The sequence below is a fragment of the Mauremys mutica genome, chromosome 2 (genome assembly GCF_020497125.1).
Source record: "Mauremys mutica isolate MM-2020 ecotype Southern chromosome 2, ASM2049712v1, whole genome shotgun sequence".
In the NCBI taxonomy this organism is placed as follows: Eukaryota; Metazoa; Chordata; order Testudines; family Geoemydidae; genus Mauremys; species Mauremys mutica.
The window spans coordinates 289055603-289083302 of NC_059073.1; the positions used below are offsets into that span (position 1 = coordinate 289055603).

A 27700-nucleotide genomic window follows, 5' to 3' on the forward strand; every position below is an offset into this window, starting at 1 on the left:
TCCTGCTCGGACTGATCACCCAAAAAAAACCTGCCCCAAAAAACTTGCTAGGTAGGGAACTAAAGGTTTGGCCTGACTAAAACCAGGGCTCATTGAGGGGTAGCATCTATCTAGAGGTTCAGGCAAATCCATATTGCCACAAACACAGAGCTGCGTACGGACTTTGCTGCTGTCCATGTGGGGCACACTAAACTAAGCTGGAAGATTGAGTGAGAGCAGGGCAGGATCTTGACTATTAAAGCATGGATCACTGCAATTTGATCTTGGAGGGAAACTTGTTTTTGCCTCGTAGGGCTGGGCGCAACTGAGCATCCAGGGTAGTACCACTTGCCAACAGATTATTGCAATATTTTAAGTGGGTATAATGGCGGCATCTCTTTCAAAAAGGAAGAGACTAGTTTTAATGGCTCCCAACTAAGAGCTCCATTTTGCAGTTGGATGCGGACTGAATGGTGAAACATGACTAAGTCCACCTTCAGTGTTAGAAACCACTCCCACCAACAATAACCACCTCGTGGGAGGAGCTGGGCTTGCTCAGGGAACGCCTCCACCATCAAATGCACCTTAGACTGTTTGCTGGAATTATCTCTATTGTTCAGAGGCCCCAACCAAAATTGGGGCCCCATTGTGCCAGGTGCTGGAGAGAGGGGGACAGTAAGTCCTGTCTAAAAATACATGACTGGCAAAGGAGGGGAGGGGGCATAGTAGGGTGAAGTGACTTGCTCAATGTCACAGCAGGTAGCGGGGAATAGAACCCAGGTCTGTGACTCCCAGTCCACTCTCCCTCTTAGGGAGGGGAAGTAATTTCCTTAGAGCCACCTGATTGATAAACAAACAGTGGGGCTCAATGCAGGCCTCAGTGGATGGGCATTTTCCTCTCCCAGCCCCCTCAAGCCAAAAGAACACAATCACATGTAGCCTCCTAGCTGGCACTTTCATCACCAAAGCCAAGGATTTGCAGGGTGGGATAATTGCACTTCCCTCACCCCTACAGAGCCCTGGACTCCTTGGCAGGAACAGCTCAGCCTCTGTGTGCGGACCTGAGAGGGCATCGGACTCTGACACCATGGCCTCACAAGACCTCACTCAGCCTAGGTTGCATAAAAGGGCTTGATGGGATTATAAGGGTTCCATGCCGTGGCAGCTCTAAGCCAGCGTTTCAGGCACAGGCACGGACTCTCCCTGGCGGGGGCGGGGTGTCTTTTGAAAATGCCACCTCGGCCCTTTGAATTGTCACAGTAAAGTCCTGATACTGCTAGGTTGGTGCCCCTTCTGGAATGGGCATAGATCTTGTGCCACAGATGCATATTACTCTGCATCATTTGCTCCACAGGAATTCTTCATCTGGAAGAAGGGTTCTGTTTAACAGCTAGGAGAGGCACACTTCATTTTACTTGTTTTCTCTCCTCCCAGCTTTTTTTGCCTGAATGGGAGAGGCCTTTGTTGGCCAAGAAGCAGCAACTGCTACTGACCCTGTAAATGTGCTTTGGTTTTATAACCTGTTCTCTTGCTTTGGCCTCAAGCAGACCTGAACCAAAAAAGCCATGGAGCTGGGTTGAGTGACAAATGTCCATTACTTGCTTATCATGCTTGTTGGATGAGTCTTTGCTTGCTGAACTGAGCATAATGGGGTGGGGGGGGGAAGGATTTTTTTTCTGAAGCTTAGGCCTGTTCACCACTTACATTTTAAGTTGGTGTAGCTCAAGGATGTGGAGAAAAATCTATACCCCAAAACCCCATGGCTCTGCCCAACTAACCCCAGGTGTAGACCTAGCGTCCCTTGGCCTAGCTACCATTGCTTAAGGAGGTGGAGTTACTCCAGTGCTGGGGAAAAAAGCATGCATGCTGCAGGGTTATAGCTATGGTGCTGCTGTAGCCTCTAGTGTAGACAAGCCCTTAAGGTCAGAAGTTACTTCTGAAGGGTATGGCAGGAAGTGATGCCGAAGCCTGGGCTACTGAGCAAAGAGAAGGGCCAGCAAGCAGGCTGAAATCAAAGTGGACTCGATTTTTTTTTTTTTTTTTTTTTTTAGTACTTCTCACTAGAGCTGGTCTTTCCATGGTCAGGACTCTGAGCTAATGAGCTGTTATACTTTGGTGGACAGTTTCCATCTTCTGAGGTGTCAATCTGGCACCTTTCTGTAAAATATTAAGGGGGTGAGCAGGAACCAGTGGCAATGGTGGAAACCTATGAACGAGAGTTGTCCTATCACCTTGGCTATCAACTGCAAGCCCCCATAGTCAATTCTGATAGCATCCTGCATAGCCTCTTTGCACAGAGCAGTGAAAACAGTCGGGTTACAACTGATCCACTTAATGCTTTGATATTTTACCATTTCTCTGGCTTTCCAGACACTAATCCCAAGCAACTGCTAAAGGCCTGAACTGACTCTGAGGGTTTGGAGTGTTGCTATCTCAGTACTTTAAAGAAAGTCTGAGCTTTTTGAAAAGTGACTAATTTCAGGAGCCTGGATCTTTATTTTTTCTCAACTAGTCACCTTGAATGGGCCTCCTTTTCAGAAGATGCTGAGCACCAGCCCTCAGAATTTGTTTTCATTAAGGTAGGGAATTATCAAGTTGGGCACTGGAAAACTGAGGCACCAAAAATCACCGGTCACTTTACAAAATCTTAGCTGTAGAGTCCATGTATATGTATGTCCCCCCTCATCACTGTAGTATCCAACTGTTGCACAATCCTTGAAATGTACATCTTCTGGAATATTGCACTGATTCCAGATCAAGTAGATGAGGAAATGGAGACTGACTGTGGATTTAGAAAATACTCCCTCACTTCCATATTTTTCTTTTCTCTTAGATTTGTGCATGCCTCCGAAATAGTAACTGTAGAAATGTCAAGGAACAAACCGTTTGGGCAAGTGTGCTGATGGGTACACGTGGTGAATGGCCCATAGAATTTGTTGCAGCGCTTAAATATTGCATGTTCAAGTGTTCGTGTAAACTAGCCCTGCCTCAGTTAGGTCAGATGCCCCTTTTCCTTGGTAAGTAAAGGGCCCTGAGCATGTGTTTTATCCGCATCCAAATTAATGAGCTGTGGCAGTAGAGCTGATGTCAACTTTCCAAACAAAGTGGTTTAAAAAAAACCTTTGTTTAAAAAAAAGTGTCTTTGTGGAAAAACTGCTTTTCTTTTTTGAATACTTTCACACACTTAAGTGAAAAATATCAGTGATTAAAAACAATTCAGTGCCACCTTATTTCTTTTTATCCCCTCTTTCCTTTAGCCATTAAAAATCCCAATACTTCAAAAGTGCCTCAGAGTTTGGGGGGAGAACCATAAACAATCAGCAAAACAATTAAAACAAAATGGGTCCATTTTTTTGAATTCCACAGAAACATTGACTTCTATGAAGTGGCATTTAATGTTTCAGTCCACTCTGCTGGGTGTGGGGGCTCAGATCAGGACTTGGAATACAAATCTATTTGTAAAGAAATCATAGAATATCAGGGTTGGAAGGGACCTCAGGAGGTCTCTAGTCCAACCCCCTGCTCAAAGCAGGACCAATTCCCAACTAAATCAGCCCAGCCAGGGCTTTGTCAAGCCCGACCTTAAACCTCTAAAGAAGGAGATTCCACCACCTCCCTAGGTAACCCATTCCAGTGCTTCACCACCCTCCTAGTGAAATAGTGTTTCCTAATATCCAGCCTAAACCTCCCCCACTGCAACTTGAACCCATTACTCCTTGTTCTGTCATCTGGTACCACTGAACAGTCTAGAGCCATCCTCTTTGGAACCCCCTTTCAGGTAGTTGAAAGCAGCTATCAAATCCTCCCCTCACTCTTCTCTTCTGCAGACTAACAATCCCAGTTCCCTCAGCCTCTCCTCATAAGTCATGTGCTCCAGCCCCCTAATCATTTTTGTTGCCCTCCGCTGGACTCTTTCCAATTTTTCCACATCCTTCTTGTAGTGGGAAGGCCCATCTGAACACAATACTCCAGGTGAGGCCTCACCAATGTTGAATAGAGGGTAATGATCACGTCCCTCGATCTGTTGGCAATGCCCCTACTTATACAGCCCAAAATGCCATTGGCTTTCTTGGCAACAAGAGCACACTGACTCATATCCAGCTTCTCGTCCACTGTAACCCCTAGGTCCTTTTCTGCAGAACTGCTTCCTAGCCATTCGGTCCCTAGTCTGTAATAGTGAATGGAGATTCTTCCGTCCTAAGTGCAGGACTCTGCACTTGTCCTTGTTGAACCTCATCAGGTTTCTTTTGTCCCAGTCCTCTAATTTGTCTAGGTCCCTCTGTATCCTGTCCCTACCCTCCAGTGTATCTACCACTCCTCCCAGTTTAGTCTCATCTGCAAACTTGCTGAGGGTGTAGTCCACACCATCCTCCAGATTATTAATGAAGATATTGAACAAAACCAGCCCCAAGACCAACCCTTGGGGCACTCCACTTGAAACCGGCTGCCAACTAGACATGGCGCTATTGATCACTACCCATTGAGCCCGACAATCTAGCCAGCTTTCTATCCACCTTGTAGTCCGTTCATCCAGCCCATACTTTAACTTGCGGACAAGAATACTGTGGGAGACCCAATCAAAAGCTTTGCTAAAATCAAGGAATAACACAGCCACTCATTCCCCTCATCCACAGAGCCAGTTATCTCAGCATAGAAGGCAATTAGGTTAGTCAGGCATGACTTGCTCTTGGTGAATCCATGCTGACTGCTCCTGATCACCTTCCTCTCCTCTAAGTGCTTCAGAATTGATTCCTTGAGGACCTGCTCCATGATTTTTCCAGGGACTGAGGTGAGGCTGACTGGCCTGTAGTTCCCTGGATCCTCCTCCTTCCCTTTTTTAAAGATGGGCACTACATTAGCCTTTTTCTAGTCATCCGGAACCTCCCCCGATCGCCATGAGTTTTCAAAGATAATGGCCAATGGCTCTGCAATATCATCCTCCAACTCCTTTAGCACCCTCGGATGCAGCGCATCCGGCCCCATGGACTTGTGCTCGTCCAGTTTTTTTAAATAGTCCCGAACCACTTCTTTCTTCACAGAGGGCTGGTCACCTTCTCCCCATGCTGTGCTGCCCAGTGCAGCAGTCTGGGAGCTGGCCTTGTTCGTGAAGACAGAGGCAATAAAAGCATTGAGTACACTAGCTTTTTCCACATGCTCTGTCACTAGGTTGCCTCCCTCATTCAGTAAGGGGCCCACACTTTCCTTGAGTTCCAGCATTCCAGCTATTGGCTGGGGGTTGATTGCCTGCTTGGTAGGGAGAATCCCTGTGTATAACACGGAATTCCTCCTAAAAATTAAAAGTAACTTTTTTTTTAAAGGTTCTAGAACCTTATTTTTAATTCTGGAAGTGATGATCCATTTTTTTTTTCCTGGCCCTGTCGTTGCTGCCCTCCCCCCATTTTGGCCCTGTTAGGAGTCTGTGCAAGATCTGAAACCAACAGAGTAAAAACACCCCAGCCCTGCACTCTGTGTCTGTGCAAGGCTGAAACATTCCAGTATTTTTTTTTCCATTCTGGCTTTAGCAATTCTTTCTTGGCTGGGGGAAATGCATCTTCAGGTCCCTTAAAACCCCATAGAGTGATTCCCATTGACTGGCTGCCCTGGCACCTGGCTGGAAGAGGGCAGAGCCAGGAGAGCTGGTTACTGGTAGAAAAGCCAACCAACGGCTCATGCTTCCAGCAGATGTTCCTGCAGCGTCTTTACTCCCTAGGGCTGGTGCCAGCCGGGTCAGCGTCCAGCAGCCCGTCACTCGACACCGGGAACGGTCTGCTGGCTTCTTTTGTTGCACATGGTACGAGTCAAGGACCTTATGCTTGAAGAAGGAGATGGGACACCCAGTCTTCCCCCCCCACCCCTCCTTTTAAAGCTCTCAAATCTTTTAACTGAGAGGAACTTTAGGAGGGGAGGGATAGCTCAGTGGTTTGAGCATTGGCCTGCTCAAACCAGGATTGTGAGCTCAATCCTTGAGGGCCATTTAGGGATCTGAGGCAAAATCAGTACTTGGTCCTGCTAGTGAAGGCAGGCAGGGGACTGGACTCTGACTTTTCAAGGACCCTTCCAGTTCTATGAGAGAGGTATTTCTCCATATATTTTATTGTAACAAACCTGAAAACTAAAGCCTCTTGGCTGCATCACCTGAGCCTAGGCCTAAAGGTAGGTGAGTTGTGAGAGGGGGTGGTTCACTGCATAGAACCCAATGATTGCAGAGCCATAATGTCGTCCATGTTCTGTGTGTATCTCTCCTTTCACCCCTGACTCTGTGAGGCAGGGCGTCTCCAGCCAGTGGCTGGCACCGGCTAGAGATGCTAGAATGTAGTTTGTGAGCATGGTAGCTGTTTTCTGACCAGTCCTTTTTCTTTTTCTCCTCCCCCCATCCCCAACCCTGTGCCCTGGTCTCTTCACAGGCTGACTGGGAATGAACCTCTGACCATCCTCCCTCTGACTTCAGAAATGGAGGAAGCTGCCGTCAAGGCCCATTACAAAGTGTGCGACCGCCTGAAGCTGGAGAAGAAGCAGCGCAGGATGTGCAGGCGGGATCCAGGGGTGGCCGAGACCCTCGTGGAGGCCATCAGCATGAGTGCCCTGGAGTGCCAGTACCAGTTCCGCTTCGAACGGTGGAACTGCACCCTCGAGGGGCGCTACAGAGCCAGTCTGCTGAAGAGAGGTAAGCGAGGGGGACCAGTGCGGGATTTGCTCGGCCTTCTAGAGCAATAGTTTTCAGTCACGGGTGCACGTACCCGTAGAAGACCTCCGCAAGCCCCCAGTGGTACATCAACTCCTCTAGATATATAGCCTATTGTAAAACTAGGTCAACAAAAAGCATTAGCAAAGTCAGTACAAATAAATTTCGTACAGACAATGACTTGTTTATGCTGCTCTATATGCCATACTCTGAAATGTAAGTACAATATTTACATTCCAACTGATTCATTTTTACCATACAATTTATAAAAGTCAGCAATTTTTCAGTAGTGTACGGGAACACATCTGTTGTTCTTATGCCTGATTTTTGTGAGCAATTCATTTTGAAGTGAGGTGACACTTGGGAGTACACAAGAAAAATCAGACTCCTGAAAGAGGTACAGTAGTCTGGAAAGGTTGAGAGCCCCTGTTCTCTAGAACGTGGTGGGTCACCAAAGGGGATGTGGTAACCATGGATCCAGTTGTATGCTCACTTACACTCCAGCTACCAATTGACTTCAGTGGAGTTTCACAGATGGACTCATTGGGCTAAATTATCTGCCCTCTGCTCTGTCTCTAAACCCATGAGTTTTAACAGAGGGTGGAATTTGCCCCAATCTGCCCCTAGACTTCTCCTTAAGGGAAGAAACACTTTTAATAAACTGTGAAACCTGGAGCGGTGCCTAAACAGTACTCAACTTTCAGACCAAAATGCTTTGAATCTTCTCCTTAAAATGAAGGCGTAAGAGCAGGATGTGCCGAACTGTTTTATTTTGTGAAAGGGAAACAAAGCACTAATGAAGGGACATAGAGGATATGCAGAGTCTCAACTTTTGCCAGGTCCTAGTGCAAAGTAAAAGTTGAAAAAGCTTCATTTCAATGGACCCTAATTGCCCTGGCCTGGAATGGTCCAAGTCTGAGGACAATATGGATGGTTACTTTACACGTTCTCTGAGCTGCTCTGTAGAGCAGAAAAGGGGAGGGAATATTGGTGGTGAGTCTTGTAACTCACCTAACCCTGTGTGAAGGGCGGGAACCAAGTCTGACTGTAATACTCCATACAAGTGAAGCTAGTTGGAAGAGGCAAAAACCCTCTTCCTGTTTCCCTAATGGAAAATAAGATGGTGTTACTAGGCAAAGTGCTTAGAGATCCCTGGGTGAAAAGTGGGGCTCTGGAAAGGCAAAAACCAACTTTAGACTCACAGCATCCCTTTCAGGTGGCTGAGTAATGCTATACCCATCTTCCGGATTGAGACCCAAGAGACATTAAGGGAAAGTCATCCCATCAATGAGAGCTAGGAATGGAACCCAGGCGTCCTGACTCAAACACTGGCTCAGTGGCATGCTCAGGGGCGGCTCTAGACATTTTGCCGCCCCAAGCACGGAGGGTCCGCTGGTCCCGCAGCTTCGGTTGACCCTCCGCAGGCACACCTGTGGGAGGTCCACCGAAGCCACAGGACCAGTGGACCCTCCTCAGGCAAGCTACCGAAGGCACCCTGCCTGCTGCCCTAGCGGTGACCGGCAGAGCGCCCCCCCCCCCCGTGGCTTGCCGCCCCAGGCACGCGCTTGGAGCGCTGGTGCCTGGAGCCACCCCTGGGCATGCTGTGACATTTTGAGTACACTTGCTTGCAAAATGACATCCTCCCATGCGGCATGGCCTTGCACATACAGGGCATGTGAGGTCACTCTGTGCAGAAGATGTCCCTGAACACGGTGACTAGATGGAATCGTTCTGTGGGTCTGGCCAGTTGTGGGGCATACAACGTGCTATGCATACACAAACGGCACAGCATTGCCTCTGCTCTAACCATGAGACACTCCTTTCTCTCTGCACCATCTTCAGGTAGTATAAAATGTAATCACTTGAAGCATTGGGTCTAAACTGATGGTCTGTCCTTGCCTGTGTGGAATGAGGAAAGTCCTATGAAACCCTAGACACTGAACCTGAACTATAAGATGTTTAAAAACATCTCCACTTGCCAGAACTACCCCTGGTTAATCGAGCTTACAGAACACAAGCTCTTTCTTATACTGACACCTGGAGGCCACAGCCTGTTCCTTCCAGCTGAGAGCTGGCTTGTTGGACAGCCATTACCACATTAAAGGTGCTTCAATTTTACCTGCCTAAAAATATGGCTTGGCATAACAAATGACAAACCTGCAGGTTCCAGTAGCCTGCCTGCTGCCTCGTTGTTCCATATTTTATTTCTTTGGAGTTCTCTGCCCTCCGCAGAGGCTATAAATCCTGCAGATGTTGTGCCTGTAGCATAACATGCAGCCCTTTGAATCTTTCACTTCTCCACAAGGGGAGTTCTTGGTTCCTCTCTCCGCATTGCAAGAGCCATTACCCTGGGGCAAGGGGAAGGTGTGTTATCTAGTGATCTGCAGTTACTCAAATGTGCAAGCATGGGGATTTTTTTTGTGTGCGCACTTCCTTGGAACTACTTCCTCTTTGAAGGAGGAGAGAAACTTGCCTGTCTTCTCTGCTTCTTGCATTCGGTCACCAAAAATGCCTGATCACTGAGTTGTAACTTCCAGATAAGTGCTCCTTTTTTAACAATTAAAAAAAATCCCTTTAACTGTGTATTATCCTCTTTGGATGCCCTTTTTGGAGACTTGCAAGTGCTCTGGAAACGGCTGAAACTGGATCGCCGTGGATGGCAGGCTCTCCAGACACTTGAGGTTAGAATGCCTGCATTGATTTAGAGCCTATTATCTTGTTACAAAATATCTTGGTGCAATCAAATAGTGCACTGCAGAGATGGCTCTAATTCTGGCCAGAGCCAAATGTCACATGAACTTGACTGAACTGGCTGAGCTGCCGGAGAGTGAGATGATACGCAGGCCGGTGGGCATTGGGAATCTGAGTCTCGAAGGATGGAGGAGGGAGAAGTGGAGAATAAGCTATTATACCTAATGGCTGGTTGTGAAATCGACCTAAGAGGAGCAAGCTTACGCTGAAGTTTTTGCCACTAAGCGCTGTCGTGGCAGCATGCCAGACAAACTATCCCTTCTCACAAATTTCATTTTCAGGCAGCGTTTGGATACACTCCATGCAGTGCACAGAGCCTGGGCTATTTTATCTGGGGCCTGTTGCGCTCGCTGTGTATCCAGAGTAGCATTGTATTGACAAGGCCAAGAACCCAGATGCAAAAATGCCTGTTGCCTTTCTAGCACATCTATTGCTGGCTGTTTAACACTGATGGTTGATGCCGTTTCCTTCAGGATCTCTAGCCACAGAATGTATTTTATCTCCTGTTCCAATAAGGGCTTCATGCTTTATTGCAGGGTCTGAATGAATGCTTCCCTGACAGCTTACTGGGAGGGGAAGAGACTGTGGGTGTGTTTATGTAAATAGCTTGCTCCTGCTCTGTTTACATATTATCACTTACAGCTGTCATAGGATCAACTTTGGCTGGTGTTGGGTACAAATGACCTTAGTACTGAATGCAGGGGTGCTGAAATATGGTTATCGATGTTGTAGTTATTTGTAGGAAAGCAGGACTACTTAACCTGTCCCAAATGAGAGGGTGCACCCTCAGTTAAAAGAACCTCATTAAGCAGGGGCTTGAATCTCAGAGCCCAGGGAAAGTAAAAGCGGTGAAGACAGGAATTTTGCTGTTCTGGTCAGGAAACTGCACAACCCCTCTAGGGGTTCTTTCTAGACTGGTTTAATGTATTTTTCCCTTAAAAGAATACAACTAAATAGGCTTCTCTTAAATTAGGAGTCTTGTGTTAATTGCTCAATCAGAACTGAAGTCACTTGAAATCGGGCAATGTTTCTGCCCAGCCTGCAAAAGATTTGAAAATCACTGAGACTGATTGTGCAGAGGTCATGGCAGAAGGCGAATGAGCAACTGGCTGGTGGAGGGGCATGACAAAAGTGACCAGAGAGCGGCCCGGCCAGCAGAGCAAGTCAGATGCCTCTTTACCCTCCATGCTGGGGGTGGAGGGTGGGGTGGGGGGAAGGTGAACTCTGCAGATGCATTTCTGAATTCTGGGTCTGCACTGGCCAAGGACAGCAACTGTGAGTGGGGTGCAGAGAAGGGTCAAGCATGTGAAAGGGACTTCTGGGTTGATGGAGTTAAGAACCTGAGGGGAAAAGGACACTGCCCAACTTGGTGGGGTGGGTCTCTGATTCATGGCTTGTGTTTATGAACCCTGTTTGTGGTGTTTCCCCAAATTAATGCTGAGTTACTTCCCTCCTTTTATTAAGTTTCTTTTCTACACTCTGTCTGTGCTTGTGAGTGGGGCAGTATTGCCTCTCAGAGGCATCCAGGGATGGTGTGTAATTTTCCCAGGTTACTGGGTGGGGGCTGAAGCCATTTCTGTGTTGTATCAATGGAAAGGAGCCCCTAGATATTGAATCCAGCCCTGGTTGCTGCACTTGGCAGAAGGGTTACAATACTGTTGCAAATTCTCACTACTTTACTTTATAGTGTAACACCAACAGACCTCTGGATCGAAGCTGGGACCTCTGGAGCTAAATGTACGAGTCTCTACTGCATGAGCATAAAAGCCACATGGTCCTTAGTGAAGGCTGTCGCAGACTCGTTAATCTCTAAGTGGTCTCAATGCCACTAGGTGGGACAGAGCACCACACACAGGCGATGTGTGGGTTACAATAGCCCTCACTGCAGAGACCACAATGTCCTACTCCAAAAGCACTCACCTCACCTCTATCTCTATATCTAAAGAGAACCACTTCTTGCTATATAGAGCCTATGACACGCACCTGAGCAGTCTGGAATCCCTCCGGTGGAGCACACTGCTTCACCCTACAAACCTAGTAATCTCTGCCAAATCCAGATTATCCTCTGACCTGTTCCCATCTGAAAGTGAGCAGGACAGAGTTGCCACAAACCCATAATGGAGTGTTGAATGCTCCCACGGATTTATTTTTTAGATTTGTCAGTGGCCGTTCTGTAATACGCAATCTTTCCTGTGTGAAGGCGGGGTCACTTATGGCAACTGTGCACCCCTGGCATGATTTGAGCAAGACTGACTTGGGGCAAATCATGGGGTTGTGTGATGATTATGTGGCATGGGCGACAGCCGCTACCCTTTTGAACGTTGGGTATTGTAACACATCTAGAGTCTAGCCTGCCTGGTACCAGTGAATTTTGCAGTGTGTGGAACTGGGGGTTTCAGTAGGTGCCACACCCCTCTGCATTTGTCTGGGGGTGGGGGAGGATGGCCCTGTGTAGAGATGTTTGGGCTGCAATAAATGACGGGTGATGGGGTTCACCCACCACAAGAGCAACCCCTGGCTAGGCATGGCACAGCAGCTTTCTTGCCATGTGGTGCCTCCTGCTGATGGCCACTCTACTGTGGTGATGGTGGTCTCTTCCCATAATTCAGTGCTCTCTTCACAGCTCAGCCCTCTGGCTAGGTCATACATGGTCCCCACTTCCAGAATATCAGTTTCTCAGGACCAGCCATATGGAAGGCACCTCCAACAGTCCTGTGTAACTTCCCAGTGGCTGGTAGGGGAATCCCAGGCCCACCCTCTACACTGGGTTCCAGCCCAGGGACCCTATAACCAGCAGCCAACCCCTACAATCTCCTTCCTTACTGCTGTTTCCCTGGGCTTCTTCCTACTCTGCCTTCTCAGACATTCTTTCCTCACAATTCCTCTGGGGTTCACCCTCCTTCCAGGGCTCATTCTTCCCCCCCCTGAGTTTCCTCCTTCCCACCTCATCTCTCTGACAGCAGACTGGTCTCCATGAAGCCTTTCCCTGCTACTACAGCTTCAGGGAGACTAGTAGCTTTGTCTTGATAGCAGGGAACCTAGGAACCATTTCTGTCTTCATCAGCTTGTGTAATTTCAAGCCAGGTCACTTAACCTGTCTGTGCCTCAGTTTGTTTGACTGTAAAATGGATAGTCTCTACTGTGTAAGCAGCAAAGAATTCTGTGGCAGCATTCTTGTCTGCTTCTACAGAACCAGACTAACACGGCTACCCCTCTGATACTCTCTACTGTGTGTGTACGTACACAAGACTTACGAGAGACTTCTTTTCAAATGTGGCAGTGCCTTTGGTAATGGGCTGGCTACTGTGTAGGTCGCTCTCCTCTCTGCTCAACTGTGTCTTGGATATTTATAACGAATAATAACCCACGAAAGCTCATGCTCCAATACTTAGTCTAGAAGGTGCCACAGGACTCTTTGTCACTTTTCACATATACCTAGTTCATTGTTTTCTTGCGCTCATGTGCTTCTGGAGCAGAAAGTCTTGTTCCTGTTCCCCACTGTAACCATTTAACTGCAAGTGGTTCTGCTGTGCAACACAATCATGAATCCATGAAGCTCTTGCTGACCTCAAATTTGTTGTATGTAGATTACTTGATGATGATGATGATGGCTTTGACTTGTTCCTCTGCTGGTTTTGGAGGCTGGGGATCTTCACAGATGCTCCCCCCCAAACTTTCCCTCCTCCTTCCTCTGACTCAGTCATAGGCCTAGTCTAAACTTAGAAATTTCTAACCATCATACCTATGCTGGTATGAGTGGGTTTTTTTTGTTTATTTTTAACTGACATACTTATGCCAGTATAAGCCCTACTGTAGATAGTTTATACTGGTATAAAAGTGTCTTTGCCAGCATAGCTTGTTTCTTAGGGAACTGGAGTGAGCTATACTAGCAGAAGCCTTTTTTTTTTTAAATGCCCGTATAAACTGCATCTACACTAGGAGGGTTTGCTGGAATGGCTACACCAGCAAAAGTTTTCACATGTAGACAAAGCCTTAGCCCCACACAGGATGAGAGCTGCAGGTTGAGTTCTGATCTGTCCTGCGTCTCCTCACTTCTCTGCCATGGAAAGAGCTTGTTCTCTGTTCTATTCTCCAGTATTTCTCCCCGTGTTGTATAAATGGAGTAATGCTTTTGGCATGACTCAATCCCTTCAGTCCAGTCCTTTGGAGATACTTTATGGCAGGACTGCTTTGCTGGACACAGTTAACACCATCCTCTTTCTCTTTCTTCCTAGGTTTTAAGGAGACAGCCTTCCTTTATGCCATTTCCTCGGCCGGGCTCACCCACGCCATGGCCAAGGCCTGCAGTGCTGGGCGCATGGAGCGCTGCACCTGCGACGAGGCCCCCGATCTGGAAAACCGCGAGGCCTGGCAGTGGGGAGGCTGTGGTGACAACCTCAAGTACAGCAACAAGTTTGTCAAGGAGTTCCTAGGGAAGAAATCCAACAAGGACCTGCGAGCCAGGGTGGACTTTCACAATAACCTTGTGGGCATGAAGGTGAGAGATGGCTCCTTCCAGCTGCCCGATCTGGGTCATGTGGAAATCGGCTCTTGGGGCAGTGAAGGGGTGGTCTGGGTTAATTCACTTTGCCTTTCACCTCCCTAGAGTTGGGTCTGAATTGGAATCAGAGGAAGTCTCCCCTCCCCATCTTCTGGACTTGATGATAACATCTGGCTATCTCTTGATGTTAATACCATGGCCGCTACTAGGGTGCATGAGCGCCTCCCCTCAGGGGGAACAGAATTGCACTGTGTTGTTGTCAGGACTAAGATGTCCCCTGCAGAGCTCTTGAGAAGCTTCCCACCTTCTGCACCAAGGGAGATTTTAGCGTAGCTATTAGGCTAAACTCTCTATAAACTCTGGAATAGGCTTCCAAGGGAGAGTGTGGAATCCCCATCAATGGAGGGCTTTTAAGAACAGTTTGGACAAACCTGTTGGGGATTGTCTAGGTTTACTTGGTCCTGCCTCACAGAAGGGGCTGGACTAGATGGCCCCTTGAGGTCCCTTCCAGCCCTACGTTTCTATAATTAAGCATGTAGCTTAACGTGGCCAGGATAGTTTGCCCCACCATCACTCAGCGATAACTGTAAAGAGGTAGACAAGAGTCTGTTTGGCTTGGTTTGCTTCACTCTGGCTGGCGAAGCAATGCTACCCCTGTTTTGGCCACAATAAGAGCCAAACTGTGCTGAAACTTGGTGGCTGAACCCATTGGTATGGTGGCTGTAGATGTTCTTTCAGGTAGAATAAGGAGCGTTCTCTGTAACCTGTCTTTTCCATGCGTCCATTTTGTCACTTGTACACGGAGCTAAGCATTAATTCCCAGGGATAACAAGGAGTGCTAGGTGTGCATGTTGAGGGAAGTGTGGGAACCCTCTGCTTTGGCAGCCTCTCTAGGCATTCCCCTCTGTGAAGGTAGCAGGATAAAGGGTTAATCCAGTTCAAGGTCACATTTCTTGGCAACCTCCTTTTCGTCTCTTCCTAAAGAAACTGGACGTGGCTTTTTGTGCTCCAGATTCTCCAACCATTGACTAGCACTGAAAGCTAAATCGATAGCTGTGAGGGGAGGGCTGCTTGAAAACCAGTTGGCATCTTGACTTTTAACTAGACCAATTTAATTAAATGGGAGAATCCCCCTGTGTTTCAAAATAGGGAACTCTTCATTGGAATTAGCACAAACCAACCTGAGACACTGCAATAAAGCTCCCTTTTAATATCTAAGGTACGTGTAGGATCTCTGTTACTGTAGTATCTGAGCATCTCCCAGTCTTTAATGTAGTTATCCCCTCAACACATGTAGGAGGTGTTATGCCCATTTTACAGATTGGAAAGCCGGTGACTTGCCCAGGCTCACGGAGGAAGTCAATGGCTGAGCAGGGAATTCAACTTTGGTCTCCAAGTCCCAGGCTAGGGCCCTAAATGCTGGGCCACAACTGTTCACACTAGGGGTTGCCCTGGCTTAAAGGGCTCAGTTTAGTTAAACCAGTGTAGACCAGATGCATCAGTGCAGTGCACCATAGAGCCTGCTTTGGGTTGGCTTGGGGTGGGCAAGAAGACTCCTTCCTCCAATAGCTCGCTTTAGGGGAGAGCCCTACCCAGACACTTCTCCCCCCATGCACTCCCGGACCAGCACTGGAACAATCTGTTAAAGGTGCAGCACAATATTTGATGGTCTCTTTCCCCACTTCTCAGCAGCAGGGATTGCCCCCTCCCGCCCCGCACGTTACTCCCCAGTCCTGGCAGAATGTATAATGGGTGCCCTGAGATACAGCAGAAGGGAACTGGGCTGGCAACAAACTCTAGCCTCCTTCCGGTCAACAGAGCAACTTCTCCATGGACAGAAGCTATCAAACGCGCCATGTAGCTCTAGGTGGTATTATTCTGTCACTCCATTTAAAAAAACAAAAATCCTAGTTTGTCTCTTGTAGAAGTTCTGACTTCTCTTCTTGACACCCTCGATGAGTTGACTGTAACTTCCCGCAAATGCTGAACTCATCACTGAGCCGGTTATGCCCATTCAGCCTTGCAAAGTGCTTCCCATATGACCTCAATTGCTAATGAAAGGGCAAGCTTGTCTGGCGTGAGGATGAGGTAATTAGACTTCAGACCTCTCCAGCATCCTCTTTTATTGTGAAGCATGAGCTCTGAATAGCCCACTTATTAAAAAAGCAATCTCCCTTCCTCTGCCAAATCTACTCGAGCTCACTCAGCTATTCTCCTCACCCACCACCCCCTGCCGAAAGAAGTCAACTCAGTAAAACTCTATGGCTGGCAGCGAAGTGGAAGCCGCTCAGTTCTATTACAAAGCAAGGCTGGACGCTCTTCCACCACCCTCTTCACCCCCTCTTTTGCAACCCGTTAATGAAAAGTCAGAATGTTAGAGCACTCAATTAGTTCCACTGGGCTTGAGTAAGTGATGTTTTAATTAAATTTTGTCCATGTTTCTCAGCAAAGTATCATTAAACATGACTTTGCAACACTCTCTGGAGCGTTGCTAAATTCCTGTAATCCCACAAAGGCCTGGCCTTTTTCCTGAGGCATGTTTGGTCAAGCATGCCTTACCAGTCTGAGTGGCACTACTAGAGGGGATGCAGCTAGCCGGGGAGGACCATCGTTCCCAGCCCTCTCTCCCTGCCTCCCAATGAGCTGAAGGGTGCAGGACTGTGGGTGATGGTCAGCTGCCTCTGCAGGGTGGTGCCTTCAAAGGCCTGTTCCACCAGGGAGGATGAGGGTGTAGAGAGCAAAGGAGGCAGAAAAAACAGCAAAGCAGTGAATTCTCCCTGACCAGTCTCTTTTTAGACAATAAATCTATAAGAACTTGTTCCCCCTCATGCAGTAATTTTAAGTTTTCCTCAATTTATTTTGGAGTAACCTGAAAGGCCAGTTGAGGGGTTTTGGCCTGGTGAGATTATATATGACTACTAAAGGCTTGTTTCCCAAGCCAGCCACTGTAAGGCTATAAAATGGATCCAGCTTATTTCAGGTCTCTGCATCACTTCCCCCCACCCCAGCTCATGTTTGTAAGTGCAGGAATGGGGTGGGAGAATCCTACTAGAGCAGTGGCTCCCAAACTGTGGGGCATATCCCCTAAGGGGCATGGAGGAACATGGGGGGGGCAAGTGGGGGGTGAGAGATCAGGGCAGGAGCACCACCCAGCCACAGTTCTGCTTCCGGCCTCAGCCCCTGGCCATGGTTCGGTTCCTGACCCCAGACCAGCTTGTTTGTGGCCCCAGCCTTGGCCCCGTTACCAGTGACCGTGCAGGCCCACCCCAAAGAGCTGTGGCCCTGTTCCTGGGGGGTGCGCAATCAGGGTAAGGGAGGGGTGCATGACCATGAGAAGTTTGGGGGACTGCTGTACTAGAGGAAGTGGCTTTAGCAGCAGGTCACCGTTTTCCCCTTGAGGCCCACAGGGTTCATCAGACCCCAGTTGGTAGCAACTAAGGATAGCCGTGCTTTGGCTTTCAGCATGAAGGGTGTGGTTGGGCCTCATGGCAACTGCCAAAAAAGAGGAATTGGGTCAGTACCAGAAGGGAGCTCTAGGACTGAATGGTTGGGCTGGTCAGCTCTCCTGCCCCTGAGGTGACCTCTCCCTATCAGGCATGAGGTGGAAGTCTAGCCTGTCCCTCTATGGGGTACTGTCCCTGGCCCCAATCACTGGAGCATCTATCGGACCAGACTGCGTTTTGAGGGGGTGAAGTGCTACTGTCCCCATCTGTAAGATAACTGAGGTGGAGAGACTAAGTGACATATCCAAGGTCACACAGGACGTCTGATAGAGCAGGGACTTGAACCAGGACTCCCACAGCCCAGATCGCTGCACAACCCTTCCTTTTTCTGCCTGTCTCTATTCCCTGCAGACAAGGAGATTTCATCTCCAGAGCTGTCAGGCAGGGCTTCTAATGCTAAACACACACAAGGATATGTAATGATCCCTCCTTTCAACAAGTCAAGGCATGAGACACGAGCATGTTGCATATCCAATTCTTTAGGGGTACGTATGGCTGCAAATTATACCTGCATTTTTCCATCCACAACAAATCGCTCATGCAAAATACTGGCATCTACAGGGTTAATTACCTGATCTATACCCACAAATCAAACTGCTAGCAAGGCAACTGCAGGCAGAAAGCTACAAGCGCACATTTTCGTTTTTTCCAGGTTCAGATTTGCCTTGCAAAAAACATTCTGAAAAGGAAGGCCTGAAAATGAACTTGCCACTGGAATTCTTTCCAAGTTATCCCATCAGGAAAAGTACTTAGCTCGTACATAGCGCTTTTCCTCTTCAGAAGTGCTTACAAAAGTTAACCAAACCAGGAAGAATCTTGAAGCTAAACTTTCCCTGCAAAACACAGCTTTAAAGCTGGGTTACGTTCTTCTAAGTCTCAAATTGAATGTGTTTGGATTTTTTTCTTAAAGAGGGGGGGGAATGGATGCAGTTATTATTTCTAGAATGACCATCTAAAGGGAGGTTCTGTACTGTTAGCATGTACCACTTGGATTTTCCTTTCCCTGCTCTGAACACAAGTCTGAATCTGCACCTGGAAAAAAGTGAGGAGCAGGTTATTGATCTGAGTTAAGGGAGCTGCAGGGTGGGCTCGAAGAATAAAACTGTCATGAATTCCCATGACTGGGTGTCTAGCTCCCGAGTTTAGACAATTCCAGGAACTGGCTTAAAACCATTGAATGGTTGATTGCTCAGTGGGGGGTGAATGGGGATCTGTGCTCACTGTTTCGGTTAAAACTGAGCGTGTTTGCAGAGTGTCCCAAACGGATTTATTTAATTTTTTTAGACTGGGCTTTAGCTGGCTACCAAGCACAGGCTACAGTTGCTGCTGTTGTGGGGAAGGCTTATGCTGCTGCACTGCATAGCGATGCTCTGCTGTGATCCCTCTCCCCGAGTATGTTGGAAGTGGGGTCCTCCAGGGCTGGCTAATCAGTTTGGCTTTGCTCTGTTCACAGAGCAACAGATGCTCTAAATTCTTGAAGCGTTGTACCCTAATCAGCTTCCCGTGCGTCCTTAATGGGGATTAAGTGAGATGCTGAGTTGATACTGGCAAGTGACCCGCAACACGCTGCAGAGGAAGGCAAAAGTCCCAGGGCCACTCCAGTCTGAGCTGGGAGAAAATTCCTCCCTGATCCCACATAGGGTGATCAGTTAGACCCTGAGCATGTGGGCAAGAACCAGCCAGCCAAGCGTTGGAGAGAGAGAGAGAGAAAGCTCTGCCACCTCTGCCCTGCCCAGTGTCCCATCTCCAGCTGTGACCATCTCTGATGATTTAGAGGCAGGAGATAAAGCTCCTGTTAAACTTTTTTGTCTCTTCTCTTCCCCCCCCGCCCCACCCCACCAAACAAGTAAATCCAGTGGTGTTGAAGGCAGCATAGTCAAGTGGGTCAAGCAAAGGCCTGGGCATAGAGCAGCTGGGCTTCTGTTCCTGGTTTTGCTCTGACCTGCTGTGTCAACTTGCATCACCGTAGTGTCACAGCTGAAATATTTCTGATGTACAAGGACCCCAGTAATAGATGCAAGATCAGAGTAAGTCTGTGTGCGGGATGGGGGCAAAGTGGGTGACTCAGGGCTCCCCAGGGCTTCCGCTCGACTAGCTAGTATGTATGAAGCATTCTCCAGTACCACACAGACCTGTCCACCAGCAGATGCTCTCTCCTGGCCACCTCTCGCGGTGTGGCGAGACCTCTAAACAATGGTTTTCCGAAGGCTTCCATGAGCAGCTGAATTGTGACTGATGGCAGTGAGGGAGGGTGGCTGCGGGAGGAAGCTCACTGGGATTTTCACTGTAGCCACCTTGTAAGATTCTTGAGTCTTCACAAGCCCCAGAAGAGGAGTTTTTATGGGGAGCTCAGTATGTGTCTCTGTTATGCGCCGGCAGTGTAAATGCACCGTTCTGGAGCGGAGGAACTGGTGTGCTCGTTAAAAGCAGGGGAGTGGAAACGTGATGCTCACTTCCACCCTGCGCCAGGGCTGAGTAGTCCTGGCTGTGGGTAACCGTGGGGCTGGCAGGGAGATCAGGGCAATGTTGCCAGGTTTGTCTGGTGGTTTTAATACTTATGGTTCATAAACTGCCGTGTTCCTTCTCCAACAGCCCCCGCCCCCATCAAACAAAAAACCTCACCCAGACACACACTAAATCTCCTCCCACCTTGGACACTGCAGTGAGAGCTTGCAGCCTGCATACAGTACTTTGCATTTGCCTGTCCTCTAGGGGGCACCCTACAGTCTTGCATTTCCTAAAGTGCCACTGGCAGAGAGATGAGCCAAGGTGGTCAAACTTGCAGTATCAGATGGGATGAACAGAGTGTCATAACAAGCATTTTTGAAATGGCCATGCCAGCTTCTTATATAGGATCCCAGGCACCAGGCAAGTCAACAGTGAGGTGCTGCTGGAGTTAGATCGTTTCACACACTGGGTAGCTTGCCGGAGCACTAGGGAGTGGGTTGTAGGAGCGAGGAGGAGAACCAGCAGCCTCAGGAGTTTGATCCAGGAGCACGAAGTGACTGCAGTGCGGACCTTATGAAGCCTCTCTTGTTGGCTTTGCCCGGCACACTGGTGGTCTGGGCATGAAGTCAGGCATAAGAACTTGTTTCAGTTTTCACTGGTGGAGTGGGGTGCGGGGGAGAACCAGTTTGACTGCAGGAGAGCAAGAGCAAGCATAGGGTCTCTCTTAGTGTTTTGAAATGTGTTCTGTGTGCTCTTGTCTAACGTTGTGGGATTTCTTGCAGAGTTGGCTAGACAGTTTGGCACATAGCGTGTAACAGCTTCTAACCAAGCTGGCCCGGCCGAGCACTGTAAGCAGTAACACATCGCTCTCTGTAACCCGTCACTTGTTTGAATGCTACTGTGTATTATTGGATTGCATTTGAGAAGGTCTTGGCTGTCACAGGAATGAAGTGTGACCGTTGGCTGGGGTTTACTTAAGGCCGTATGATGCGGAGCATCTTTCTAAAAATGACTGTGTAATATCAGGATTGGGCCGGGCCCCAGCTCCCAAGTCCATGACCTATTGCAAATTTGCATGCGGTGCTTGGGATTCATGCTGCCAAGTAACTAAGAACCCGTTGGTCGGGGGAATGGATTTGAGCCAGTCATCTGCTGTTGTGGGACTGGAACATAGGCTGACACCATAATGGGCGGGAGGGGGACGTGAAGGTGGATTTCAAGATACTGAATAAAGCCAGATGGCCCTAAGGAAGAGTGCTCAGCAGTGGTACCTTTACGGGAGGGAGCTTATGAAACAGACTGTTCTGCTTTGCTATTTTAAGGGATGGTTCTTGCTTGTCCGTTTAGGGTAAAAACAGTCTCTCTCATGGAAAATGTGGCATTGGTGTTGTATTGCCCTCTGGGGTGGGTGGGGGAGAACTAGAACTATAAAAAATATAATTATTACAATCCATGAAAAGTACAGGCTGCCCACGACTGTCCATTTAAGGTGCCCACTTGATTTTTTCCCAGCAGCCCCAAAGAAGTGGCAGGGCTCAACCCTCCCTGTGTAGAAGGATGGGTGGAGGAGCAGGTTAGCGAGCCCTTTCTAAGGTGGACGGGCTCCAGTAATAGGAAGTCTCTCTGGGACAGTCTGGTAAATAATGCCTTTAAATTGGCCCAGATCCTCCGCTTGTATAAATCAGTCAGTGGAGCGATGGCGCTTTTTGTTCCAGCTGAGAACTTGGCCCTTATTCTTCTCTCCTTGCGTTCACCTAGCACCAGCCGCCTCCTGGCTTCTTCGGTTAAACCAGGCCACTCATGCAGCAGCACCTGCATCTTGCCATCTTTCCTCCCGCCCCCATCTCCTATGAAAACACATTCCTTCCAGTGCCCAACCCCTACTCCTACTTAGCTCTGAATTATTTTGACGTGCGGGAAGTAAGAACAACCCATGTACAAATTAAAGCTATAACAGGGAGAACTCCCTAGGTTGATGGGTGTGCAAACACCTTGGAAATAGATCGGTCTTTTTTTTTTCCCTGTCTGTCCCCTCCCCCAGCCCTGCTTAGAAATCATATTCTGCATCCAATGTCTCCATTCTCTGACTTCTGCCTTTCCACAGCAACAGAATGTAATGGTGGAAGATTGGGACACTGGAGTAAAGAAATTAAAAAAAAAAAAACTCTCCTCCAGGCCAAACGCTACCCTTGCACCCCCACGGAAGTCAATAGGCTTAGACAAGGGAAGAATCTGACACGAAACCCCTATACGAAGGTGTCCATTTTGGTTTCAATTTGCAGGGCTTCTAAGCCGCCTCCTCCTTCTCACCCCGCCAACTTTGGGTTTGAAGGACTCAAGTGGAACTGCCCCTCCTTTGTGAGGATTGAAATCAGGCAATTGTGGCCTCTTTCGAAAGCAGTTGGCTTCCCCAGGGTTGTGACCCACTGGGTAGAGCAATGGACTCCCACTGAGGAGACCTGGGTTGTTCCTGGCTCTGCCAATGGCCTGCTGGGCGACTTGGATAAGTAATTCCACTCTCTGCCTCAGTTTCTTCATCTCTACAGTGGGGATAATTATGATGATTCTGACCTTTTTTGTCACAAGATTGTATAGACTCACTCGATAACTTACTATGTGGGACGAGGCACCAAGATTTGCCTAACTAGTCTCCCTTTCATCTCCCACTCCCCTCCAGGGCATGCTAAAGGACAAAAGAGGCAATGCAAGTCACTGGTGCATCGAAGTCTTCAGCAGACCCGCATAGCAAGCTCATGGCTCTGCCACTCAGTCATAGACCCTCTGCAAACGAGTGGCCTTGGATTCCCGGTCTCACTTGCCGTCGTCCTCTGGGCCAGATCCTACCCCTGGAAGGGCCAGAAGAGCTTAAACTGTGGTTCTGCTATGGAGTGGAGGCCAAACACCATATAGGCCAGTGTTTCTCAAATGCGGCCACCAGGGGCTTTTCTTCTGGCCACAGCTGAGACTGTGATTGGGAGGGCTGAGGACGGCAAAGTAGTTTCCTCTTCTCCCCCACCCCTGGGCTGCCAGGAGGGGTTGCCCCTGCTCCCCCAGAGTCACCTGAGGCACAGTGCTGGTGGAGCAGGCACCTAGTGAGTACACCCCTTTCCCAGGGGCAGTGGGGTTCAGGCTTTGGGCTTCCACTCAGGAGCGGCAGGACAGCGGGTTCTGTCTTTGGGCTCTGGCCTCAGGGCTTCGGGCTCCAGCTCTCGCTAACTCCCCCACCCCATCTCTAGCAAACTTTTTTAACTGCCAGTGAACCAAAAAATCAGTTATTGGCCCAGCTCTGTGGCTGACAGTGAGATCATTGTGTTCACATACGCGAATGTATTCTATGCTTTCCCATCTGAACCTTGCCTTTTTGAGAGGCGAGAACAAAGGGGCGTCCTGCGGTTTCATAGCAAATTACAGCATGGTTCATTAAGCCTGCGCTTGGCCTGTAAGCAGTGATACTTTGTGAGAACGTATGTGCTCACGACCTCTTGCTGTAAGTTCTGGCAGCTCTTTGGATGAGCTGTCAACCTCTAAAATAGGATCATGAACTGGAGGGAACCCTCTGACGTTAGTTGTATGCAAAGGTGTTCTGTTGACGCACTCACCTGACTGCTGTCTGTATACTATTGGCATCTGCTCGCTGGAGTCTGAACTGCTCAGCTGTGTTTCATAGGTGCTGCCTGCTAATGCAGGTTCTGTGCACTCAAGTGATGAGGACCCTATGCTTCTGGAGTAGGAAGGTTGTAGCAGAGGCAGAATTCCAGTCGTGAAGTTTTGAGTGGCCTCAGCATGGAGCGTAATGAGAGGGCTACAGATTTTACATCTCATGCTTCAAAACACAGTAACTCATTCGCCATATGCTCCTCCTGAGAACAAGACACTGCACTAGGTCTTAAATCCCGCCAGAATCTCATGCCTACCACTAGGACAGTGTGTAGCATGGTCTGAGACCTAGTGAGCTGCTTCTCTGGTGTTCCCAGATGCTGCCGATTTGGGCTGTCTGTCTCAAAATGGGCATCGTCGCACTAAAATTGCTGTCAGTGACGCATCTGAAATTGGCACTATAGGCTCAAACTCTTTTGAAGTGTAGCCATCAACTCCTGTAGGTGCTCCCCCTCTATTCATGGTAGCTTATCTGCCTGTGATTAGATGGTAGAAAGTGTTTAGCTGTCTTTAATGCAATGTAGTTACTGGAAATGGAGGAAAGCCTGCACAACGTGACCATCAAGTGATGTGCAAACCACTGGTGGTCTGTGGACCACCACTGTAGAAAAACTGAACTCTGACCCAACAGAGGGCTACCAGAGGTACGAATCTAAGACTTGTAACAAAGGATTACTTTTAACCCACCCAAATGAAGAAATACTTTTTTTTGCTTAGCCATTGGTAGCTTCTGGTAACTTACCCCGGAAGGGTGAATGGTAACAATAAGCAAGGTGAACATTATATTAACCATCAACACAGGAATGATCCCACTGCAATATACAACTCCTGATTATCCCAGCTTCAAAAATCTACTTGTGCAAATATAATGGGTAACAAACTCCAGGGTAGTACCACAGGATCGCTAACCACTTCAGATATTCATTTGCAACTCCCCTGGGAGGCCAGGGAAACTGAGGCCTGGTCTACACTGGGGGGGGTGTCGAACTAAGGTACGCAAGTTCAGCTACGCGAATAGCGTAGCTGAACTCGAACTACCTTAGTTCAAACTACTCACCCGTCCAGATGCCACGGGATCGAAGTCCATGGCTCCCCCGTCGACTCCGCCACCGCCATTCGCGGTGGTGGAGTTCCAGAGTCGACGGGAGCGCGTTCGGAGATCAAACTATCGCGTCTAGATTAGACGCGATAGTTCGAACTCCGAGAAGTCGAACTCTACGCGTCGACCCGGCAGGTAAGTATAGACCTACCCTAAGATACAGAAGTTAAATGACTTGGCTAAAATCAGTGAGATAAAGCCAGGAAAAGAACTGTACACACCCCATGTTCCTGCTCCAGCCAGGAGATCACTTTTTGCATTGCCTTGATTTCCTGGTTTCACAGGGTAACCTGCAGACTGTCTGTTTGCTCTGTGGTTAAATTTCTCCTGCTCCCATAAGTGCCTCTCTTAGGCTTTGTTCTTCTATTTGCAGGTCATCAAAGCTGGTGTGGAGACTACTTGTAAGTGCCATGGTGTGTCCGGATCCTGCACTGTCCGAACCTGTTGGCGGCAGCTCTCTCCGTTCCATGAGATCGGCAAGCAGCTGAAGCAGAAATATGAGACGTCACTCAAAGTGGGCAGCACCACCAACGAGGCCACGGGGGAAGGGGACATCTCACCACCCAAGAAATCCGCCCCTGGCCACAGCGATCAAATCCCAAGGACTACAGATCTTGTCTACATTGACGATTCCCCTAGTTTCTGTCTGATGAGCAGGTATTCGCCTGGGACTTCAGGAAGGAAATGTTACAAGGACAAGAACTGCGAAAGCATTTGCTGTGGCCGAGGTCACAACACACAGAGCAGGGTGGTCACACGGCCGTGCCAGTGCCAGGTTCGCTGGTGCTGCTACGTAGAGTGCAAGCAGTGTACTCAAAGAGAAGAAGTTTATACCTGCAAAGACTAATGCATGCTCTGTCTAAAGGAGATCCTCGGTGGTGGGAGATTATGATCTATGAGAACTACACATGGAGACAAACAGGGTTTGACTGACATTCTAGGATCTGAAAGCTATGTTGAGACATAAGCACTTTGTAGGGTACAGGTGACCCAGCTGTGTTGCTTTTTTTTGTTTTTGTTTTGTTTTGTTTTTTTCTGTAGACTGAATTTTAACCATGAGGTCCAACCGTGTGGAAATAAGTGCCTGTCACATTGGGGTTAGGTACCAGTAGACCCTCACCAAAGCCGTCCATGAACCCATCAGCTTGATAGATCACTCACTTCTCTTGAGGTTTTGATTATTTCACCAATCCTGACTGTCCAGACAGCCAAGCAAATGAATGAGATAAACTGACTTAGGATCTTTTTGCCTTGAAACGTTGTGGCTCCCTAAAGATAGGGGGTGGTTAAGCGTAGAGCACCAAATGTTCCTCTAGTGGAATTTCTGCAGATCTAGCCTAAAAAGCTCTGACAAAGGGCTACCCTCAAAAATGGGTCTGTTTTTTTTGGATCCATGAACATAGCTTCAGCAATGTTGGGGTCCCTCCAGCTTGCCATGTTGCAGACAACAAAAAGATTGGGAAGAGTTCAGACACCCCTGCCCCCCTTCAGCCTGATTGGACACTCATCTTCACATGTTCTTCAGATGCAGGTTTTTTTAGCACGATCACTGTCTTAATTTAAAAAATAAAACCACTAGAAGACCTTTCACTTTTTGTTTTGTATAGGGTTAATTTCTTTCATCTCTTGTTGATTAGAATCACCCTGTGGCAGCTGCTTCAAAAACCCAAACGAGGACTCTTTTTAGCCTTATCTAGGCTGAATTCAAATATGTATTTTTTTTTATAGTTGGCATATGACCATATCAATTCCGTTGCCTCTCGGAAGGCGAGGCTGATTTGAGGCTCACGTTGAATAGCAGCCGTTCTGGACTGGATCGGACCTTTTAGAGGAAAAGATTTTATTTTACTAGTCAGCATTCCATTTATTCTAGAACATGGCACAAGCTAAATGTAGACCCTATGACCTTAAGCTTTTTTAACCACTAGATTGAGAACCATGTTTTTAAAGGTAACAAACCATGGTATTCCAAATGCCTAGCCAACATATGGTTCTACCCAAGGGTGGACAGAGAAAGAAAAGCCGAATGCAATGGCAGAGAGCTCCAATGCTGTGAACTAATGACAACCGCCATTTTTTTTTAAAGAGGATATTTACAATGTAGTACTTGATGTGGCAATGTTCTTTGGTCATATAACACTGCTGGGATCAGAAGCGGCTGGTAAATGCCTTAACGAAGCTTTCTAAGGAAACACTGGAGAGTGGAGGGCTTTCTGGGGTGGGGGGAGGGGAGGTAGCAGTCTTTTTGTCCAGTAGTAGTAGTAGTAGTGATTGTCGCTAGTTAATAACCCATATCTGGCTTTCAAGGGAGGAAGGTTGACTGGCCAAAAAAAAAAAATTCTTGTTTTCAAGGAAAAGTAGATGGTTGGTTGCATAACGAGCCATATGACCTTCCAAGAGGGACTATCATTGGAGCATCTTCTCAAATAGTAGCCACTAATATTTAAGCTGTTCATGTGCATCTACTGGGAGAGGATCTCTTTTCCTAATCAACAGATAACTGCAGTCCAGCCTGGCCTGTTGGTGTACTTTCTTCTGGGTGGGTGAGTGGCGGGGTGGGGAAGAGTGTGGGAGGGAAGGTGGTTTTTCCCTTTTACAAAAAAATAGCTTTACAATCCTGCAAAACGAAACATAGTAGCGCTTTTTTTGTACACTTCGGGAGATTGGGTGCACGGGGGGGGAGCAGGAAGACAGTTCCGGGGCACCACCTGTCATTTCTGGTGACTCTGCATAGCAAATGCACATCGACGCATTGAATGCGAGGTATAAGGAGGATTCTGCGACTTCTGCCAGATGCGCCAGTTCGAAAGTCGCACACAAGCAGTTTACCTGGTGGTTTGTTTTTTTTTAAATAGACTGAACAGAAACATATTAGTCAGTGTGGATATATATGCATAACTATATATAAATATTGAATGAACATTTATTTATTGTAAAGCCTTTCAGAAGGACCTTGTGGTTTCAATGTGGTATTATGTCCAATCTCTCTCTCTCAGATGCAAACTCATTGCAGTAATTTTTTCATATCACTTTTTTTCCAAAGGGGCTTAAACCCAGATCGAAACATACCCTAAACTTGA

At 48.0% G+C, this 27700-nt stretch overlaps 1 protein-coding gene across 1 annotated transcript in view; it reads left to right on the plus strand.

Moving 5' to 3' along the window:
* Positions 1 to 27148, plus strand: part of WNT9A (Wnt family member 9A) — a 61957-nt gene extending 34809 nt beyond the window's left edge. Inside the window, exons 2-4 of the mRNA XM_045003274.1 lie at positions 6384 to 6643; positions 13648 to 13910; positions 24994 to 27148. Coding sequence (XP_044859209.1) covers positions 6384 to 6643; positions 13648 to 13910; positions 24994 to 25467 — 997 coding nt within the window. The 3' untranslated portion in view covers positions 25468 to 27148. The remainder of the gene's footprint in view (positions 1 to 6383; positions 6644 to 13647; positions 13911 to 24993) is intronic.
* The last annotated feature ends 552 nt before the right edge of the window (positions 27149 to 27700 follow it).